Below are 7,500 nucleotides of genomic sequence, written 5' to 3'. Positions count from 1 at the left end.
TGTGTGTGTGTGTGTGTGTGTGTGTGTGTGTGTGTGTGTGTGTGTGTGTGCGTGTGCTGTTCTTCTCAGGTTCAGAGTAAAGGGAGTTGTTGGGAGCTCATGACTCTTGTGGACTTGACTGTTCTAAAAATGCACAGAAATTATTATTAATAATATTAATAATTATTATTAATTTTCCCAAATTTCCCTAATTCCCAACGGCTTTATAATCCTATGGCAAGCTGGCTAAGGTTTACAAACCCTATGATCTCTTTCTCTCTCTCTCACACACACACACAGCACCCAGTGAGTGTCCGGCTGTGATGGGCCGGTTTTGAATGTGATTGTTTTGTGATTGGCTAACGAGTGTTTGGTCCCGCCCCCAGGCACAGACATCTCAGTGGGAGAGGAAGTGGCCATCAAGCTGGAATGTGTGAAGACCAAACACCCCCAGCTGCACATCGAGAGCAAGATCTACAAGATGATGCAGGGAGGAGGTGAGTGTGTGTGTGTGTGTGTGTGTGTGTGAATGCGTGAAGACCAAACACCCCCAGCGGCACATCGAGAGCAAGATCTACAAGATGAGTGAGTGCACTTAGCCTGACGTAGTCATACTCAATTCTAGTCAGAATATGAGTCTGATACTGCTCCATTGGGACATAATTATGGGGCGTGTTTCAACCGATACAGGGGGGGGATGCCTCTGCACTCAATTGGATAGACCTAACCAATCAGAGCAACGGAATAGCTTACCGTGAGATGTAGGAAGAAAACACACGAACCATCCTTCTTCTCCACAAATGCCTTAACATTGTTTTCTGGTCTTTTGTAAAAGTTAGTGCCATCAATAACTCTTAGCCTACAACACTCATTAGCGAAATCTAAGAGATGCATAGTAGGGTAGGCTATTAGGAAAAAACGGATAGCTTATATCCCCTCCGTTTTCAAAAATAATTCTGTTGAACACTGATATGCTACAAACATCTTCAACAGCTGGGAAAGGCTGTCGCAAATCCCTCGAACAGGTGGTCAATCAGAGATTTCAAACAAACGAGGGAACATGTCGCAATGCAACAGCGCTGTTTTCCCTTGATGAAAGTGAAACCACGAGTTTTCCCACATCTCAACTTTGGTTTTCAGAAATAATCGTTTTCAGTGATAAAACCTCATTAAATAATATGCATTTTCCATATGGGGTCTTAAAAGCCATGTATCCTTCTAGCCACAGCGTTTTTGTTTCAAACATAAGCCTAATCTAAGCGTGCTCAGATGACGTGATAGACCAGGCGCTGTTGCTCACCTGTCCATCATCGTAAAGCCCGATTTGATTGGTCCGCCTGATCTAGGGTGAGCATACTTGCTCCACAATGGAGCAATGCCAGACCGAACTTCCATATCTCAAATGTTGTGGGCGGGACTAAGTTGGGAATGGCACCCAGGCTAGCGTGCACTGTATCCCATAGGCATAGAGTGGATGTACACCAGAGTTTTGTGTGTGTGTTGCAACACTGGAGATTTCTGGTCCTGTGATGTTGGGTAAGAGCCTCCTGTGTGTGTGTGTGTGTGTGTCATTGGATAAGAGCCTCCAGTGTGTGTGTGTGTGTGTGTCATTGGATAAGAGCCTCGTGTGTGTGTGTGTGTGTGTGTGTGTGTTGTTGGGTAAGAGCCTCCAGTGAGTGTCTCCAGGGCTTCCCAACCACTCTGTTAGCTCACAGGGGAAGCACTCCCATATATGGTCAAAGAAGGATGTGAGACGCGTTACACACATTACACGGCTCTTCAGAGTGCTGCAGAAAGTTCCATTCACATAAATGGGCCTTCCCAACGTTCGGGCCTATGTTAATCTATATAATCACCGGCAAAGTATATAATCACCGCTGTCAATGGCAACGGGTTGATTAACGTCTTTCATATCCCTCCGCAAGACATCCGTTTGCTTACAATGGAATTTCATTGAAAGGGAAAGTAAGCTAGTAAGACGTTGCCACGCAACACCTGAAACTGTCAAGTTCTTTCTGTGTGGCGAACTATTTATTTTGTCAGCGGAAGACATGAAGCGGTAGCAAAATTATTTTTAAAGGTGTTTCTTTTCTCGTTTTGGCAAGTAGCCGTGTAATAAGCGGGATAATGTATTGTCAGTCAGTAATTATCATAAAAATCCGCTGCGCATCGGGACTTATTTTCTGATAATTACCGGCGGACAATACATTATCCCTTACACACTATATAGTCCATTGCAAACTGTGTGGGTGTGTGTGTGTGTTGCAGTGGGGATCCCCACTATAAAGTGGTGTGGAGCAGATGGCGATTATAACGTGTGTGTGTGTGTGTTGCAGTGGGGATCCCCACTATAAAGTGGTGTGGTGCGGAGGGAGATTATAACGTGTGTGTGTGTGTTGCAGTGGGGATCCCCACTATAAAGTGGTGTGGTACGGAGGGCGATTATAACGTGTGTGTGTGTGTGAATGTGTGTGTGTGTGTTGCAGTGGGGATCCCCACTATAAGGTGGTGTGGTGCTGAGGGCGATTATAACGTGTGTGTGTGTGTGTGTTGCAGTGGGGATCCCCACTATAAAGTGGTGTGGTGCGGAGGGAGATTATAACGTGATGGTGATGGAGCTGCTGGGGCCCAGTCTGGAGGATCTCTTCAACTTCTGCTCCCGCAAGTTCAGCCTCAAGACTGTCCTGCTGCTCGCTGACCAGATGGTACACGCACGCACGCACGCACACGACACACACACACACACACACACTACATATGCAGGAAGTACATGTGTAGAGATGCACCGATATGGAATTTAAGGGCCGATAACGATAACTGATATTTATCGGTTTATTGTGGCCGATACCGATACGATAACCGGTAATATTACTCTTGAAAACAAATTGTGAAAAGTGATTTGGGGACAGTGTTTAATAAGCATCATGTAATTGCAGTAATTCTACCTACCACCAATGATGGACAGAACTCATAATAGTCCTCAATGGTACAGCAGTCAACAAAATAGCTGTAGCCTAGGCCTATGTGTGGCTCCTTTAAGTGAACTCATAATAGTCCTCAATGGTACAGCAGTCAACAAAATAGCTGTAGCCTAGCCCTATGTGTGGCTCCTTCAAGTGAACTCATAATAGTCCTCAATGGTACAGCAGTCAACAAAATAGCTGTAGCCTAGCCCTATGTGTGGCTCCTTCAAGTGAACTCATAATAGTCCTCAATGGTACAGCAGTCAACAAAATAGCAGTAGCCTAGGCCTATGTGTGGCTCCTTTAAGTGAACTCATAATAGTCCTCAATGGTACAGCAGTCAACAAAATAGCAGTAGCCTAGGGCTATGTGTGGCTCCTTTAAGTGAACTCATAATAGTCCTCAATGGTACAGCAGTCAACAAAATAGCAGTAGCCTAGGCCTATGTGTGGCTCCTTTAAGTGAACTCATAATAGTCCTCAATGGTACAGCAGTCAACAAAATAGCAGTAGCCTAGGCCCATGTGTGGCTCCTTCAAGTGAACCTGACGTCTGTGAATTGCGAGAGAGTGGCCAGCGACAGTGTATGAATCGTTTCATATCTCTGGAGTAAACGCTCAACGCAGATAAGCGGCTAGAAGCTGTTTCATATCTCTGGAGTAAACGCTCAACGCAGATAAGCGGCTAGAAGCTGTTTCATATCTCTGGAGTAAACGCTCAACGCAGATAAACGGCTAGAAGCTGTTTCATATCTCTGGAGTAAACGCTCAACGCAGATAAGCGGCTAGAAGCTGTTTCATATCTCTGGAGTAAACGCTCAACGCAGATAAGCGGCTAGAAGCTGTTTCATATCTCTGGAGTAAACGCTTAACGCAGATAAACGGCTGGAAGCTGTTTCATATCTCTGGAGTAAACGCTCAACGCAGATAAGCGGCTAGAAGCTGTTTCATATCTCTGGAGTAAACGCTCAACGCAGATAAGCGGCTAGAAGCCGTTTCATATCTGGAGTAAACGCTCAACGCAGAGAAACGCAGATAAGCTGGGATAAAAACTATAGCGACCAAATCAGAGTTTGTGACGGAAACGTATGTTTAGTTTCAACTGAATAAAGCTGCAACTCCTCGGACTGGGTCTTGTGTCCGTCTACTCTGTTGCAGCAGAATGAAGGTTTTAATAACCTGTCTGTAACAGAAGCTGACCTGCCTGGAATGGTTAGGACTAGGCCTAATTATGTACTCGTCCCACCGAAGAGTTTGTTTATATGTTTCCCCGACTAGCGCGGTGAAGTGGCGCTCTGCTGAGGTTAAACGGAGGATCATTCACAAGAGGATTCTGGGATGCACAACATCCACACTGCTGACATCATTTTGAGGAAGAAGTAGCCAACCTAGCTCAGTGTAGCCAGACGGGCCTTACATACGCCTAGTCAGGAAATTAGGGCTTTAAAAATGAGGAAAAAGTCAGGAAATTAGGGCTTGAATTTCCCCTTGGGGATCAATTAAGTATCTATCTATCTATCTAAAAAAAAAAAAAAAATATCGCAAATTATCGGCCGGAATTCTGTTATCTGAACGATAATATTTACATTTTTTCACTTGTCGGCTACCAATATATCGTGCATCCCTAGTGTATATACACTACACTAACACACACCCTCACACACACCCTCACACACACCCTCACACACACCCTCACACACACCCTCACACACACCCTCACACACACCCTCACACACACACACACACACACACACACACACAGAAACATAACTGAAGTGCAGCTGTGTGTTTTCCTGTTCCCAGATCAGTCGGATCGAGTACATCCACTCCAAGAACTTCATCCACCGCGACGTGAAGCCGGATAACTTCCTCATGGGTCTGGGCAAGAAGGGCAACCTGGTCTACATCATCGACTTCGGCCTCGCCAAGAAGTACCGCGACGCCCGCACACACCAGCACATCCCCTACCGGGAGAACAAGAACCTCACCGGAACTGCCCGCTACGCCTCCATCAACACACACCTGGGCATCGGTAAACACACACACTCACTCACACACACACACACACACCAGCACATCCCCTACCGGGAGAACGAGAACCTCACCGGAACCATACACTACACCTCCATCAACACACACCTGGGCATCGGTAAACACACACCCCAGCCATCCTTATCACATCACGTACACACATATACACAAACACACACACACACAATCTGTCTAATTTAGTTGTCTGTAATTGTAGTTATGTGTCTAATTTTACCTGTGTGTTTGCTCATGGAGCTTACTGTAACCTGTGTGTGTGTGTGTGTTCCTGTGTGTGTGTGTTCCCGTGTGTGTGTGTGTGTGTGTGTGTGTGTGTGTGTGTGTGTGTGTGTGTGTGTGTGTGTGTGTGTACAGAGCAGTCCCGGCGTGACGACTTGGAATCTCTGGGCTACGTGCTGATGTACTTTAACCTGGGCTCGTTGCCATGGCAAGGGCTCAAGGCCGCCACCAAGAGGCAGAAGTACGAGCGCATCAGCGAGAAGAAGATGAGCACGCCCATAGAGGTCCTCTGCAAGGGCTACCCATGTAGGTAACACACACACATGCCCATAGAGGTCCTCTGCAAGGGCTACCCATGTAGGTAACACACACACATGCCCATAGAGGTCCTCTGCAAGGGCTACCCATGTAGGTAACACACACATGCCCATAGAGGTCCTCTGCAAGGGCTACCCATGTAGGTAACACACACACACACATGCCCATAGAGGTCCTCTGCAAGGGCTACCAATGTAGGTAACACACACACACATGCCCATAGAGGTCCTCTGCAAGGGCTACCCATGTAGGTAACACACACACACACATGCCCATAGAGGTCCTCTGCAAGGGCTACCCATGTAGGTAACACACACACACATGCCCATAGAGGTCCTCTGCAAGGGCTACCCATGTAGGTAACACACACACACATGCCCATAGAGGTCCTTTGCAAGGGCTACCCATGTAGGTAACACACACACACATGCCCATAGAGGTCCTCTGCAAGGGCTACCCATGTAGGTAACACACACACACACATGCCCATAGAGGTCCTCTGCAAGGGCTACCCATGTAGGTAACACACATGCCCATAGAGGTCCTCTGCAAGGGCTATCCATGTAGGTAACACACACACACACATGCCCATAGAGGTCCTCTGCAAGGGCTACCCATGTAGGTAACACACACATGCCCATAGAGCTCCTCTGCAAGGGCTACCCATGTAGGTAACACACACACACACATGCCCATAGAGGTCCTCTGCAAGGCCTACCCATGTAGGTAGCACACACACACACACACACACACATGCCCATCCTCTGCAAGGGCTACCCATGTAGGTAACACACACACATGCCCATAGAGGTCCTCTGCAAGGGCTACCCATGTAGGTAGCACACACACACACACACATACACATATATACACACACATGCCCATAGAGGTCCTCTGCAAGGGCTACCCATGTAGGCAACACACACTAGGGGTGTAACAATGCTGCATATCGATGCAGGCTTGCTGTAGTGCATCTCAAGTTTGAGCGTTTACACAACTGCCCGACTCTCCGTCCGAGTAGTGACAGAAGTTCTGTAGCAGAGAAGTGGTTCATGTAGCCTGTAGCTCTGATATAAGATAATATACACTCTGTTCTGTAGCAGAGAAGTGGTTCATGTAGCCTGTAGCTCTGATATAAGATAATATACACTCTGTTCTGTAGCAGAGAAGTGGTTCATGTAGCCTGTAGCTCTGATATAAGATAATATACACTCTGTTCTGTAGCAGAGAAGTGGTTCATGTAGCCTGTAGCTCTGATATAAGATAAGCGGCTAGAAGCTGTTTCATATCTCTGGAGTAAACGATCAACGCAGATAAGCGGCTAGAAGCTGTTCCATATCTCTGGAGTAAACGCTTAACGCAGATAAACGGCTAGAAGCTGTTTCATATCTCTGGAGTAAACGATCAACGCAGATAAGCGGCTAGAAGCTGTTTCATATCTCTGGAGTAAACGCTCAACGCAGATAAGCGGCTAGAAGCTGTTTCATATCTCTGGAGTAAACGCTCAACGCAGATAAGCGGCTAGAAGCTGTTTCATATCTCTGGAGTAAACGCTCAACGCAGATAAGCGGCTAGAAGCCGTTTCATATCTCTGGAGTAAACGCTCAACGCAGAGAAACGCAGATTCTGTAGCTCTGATATAAGATAATATACACTCTGTTCTGTAGCAGAGAAGTGGTTCATGTAGCCTGTAGCTCTGATATAAGATAATATACACTCTGTTCTGTAGCAGAGAAGTGGTTCATGTAGCCTGTAGCTCTGATATAAGATAATATACACTCACTCCGTTGACGGGCAACTCATTCTGTTTGCATTAGGCCTACTTATTAGCTCACCTCTGCAGTAGAACCACTTCAGCTGGAGGCTTTAACAGGCTTGGGTTCCGCAGTAGAACCACTTCAGCTGGAGGCTTTAACAGGCTTGGGTTCCGCAGTAGAACCAATTCAGCTGGAGGTTTTAACAGGCTTGGGTTCC

The 7,500-nt window shown here is 46.7% G+C and overlaps 1 protein-coding gene across 3 annotated transcripts in view; it reads left to right on the top strand.

The window, feature by feature from the left end:
• Positions 1–7,500, top strand: part of LOC143103098 (casein kinase I) — a 19,573-nt gene that overhangs the window by 2,716 nt on the left and 9,357 nt on the right. For all 3 annotated transcript variants that reach the window (XM_076266888.1, XM_076266889.1, XM_076266890.1), the window contains exons 2-5: positions 366–476; positions 2,536–2,684; positions 4,744–4,972; positions 5,344–5,514. In XM_076266888.1, coding sequence (XP_076123003.1) covers positions 366–476; positions 2,536–2,684; positions 4,744–4,972; positions 5,344–5,514 — 660 coding nt within the window. The remainder of the gene's footprint in view (positions 1–365; positions 477–2,535; positions 2,685–4,743; positions 4,973–5,343; positions 5,515–7,500) is intronic.

This window comes from Alosa pseudoharengus, unplaced genomic scaffold (genome assembly GCF_046254945.1).
Source record: "Alosa pseudoharengus isolate Yale_2024_CS ecotype anadromous, Long Island Sound unplaced genomic scaffold, YU_APseudo_1.1 YU_APseudo_1.1_scf_4, whole genome shotgun sequence".
Classification (NCBI taxonomy): Eukaryota; Metazoa; Chordata; class Actinopteri; order Clupeiformes; family Clupeidae; genus Alosa; species Alosa pseudoharengus.
The sequence above is the reverse complement of the archived record's forward strand: the minus strand, read 5'-3'. Positions and strand labels throughout refer to the sequence as shown.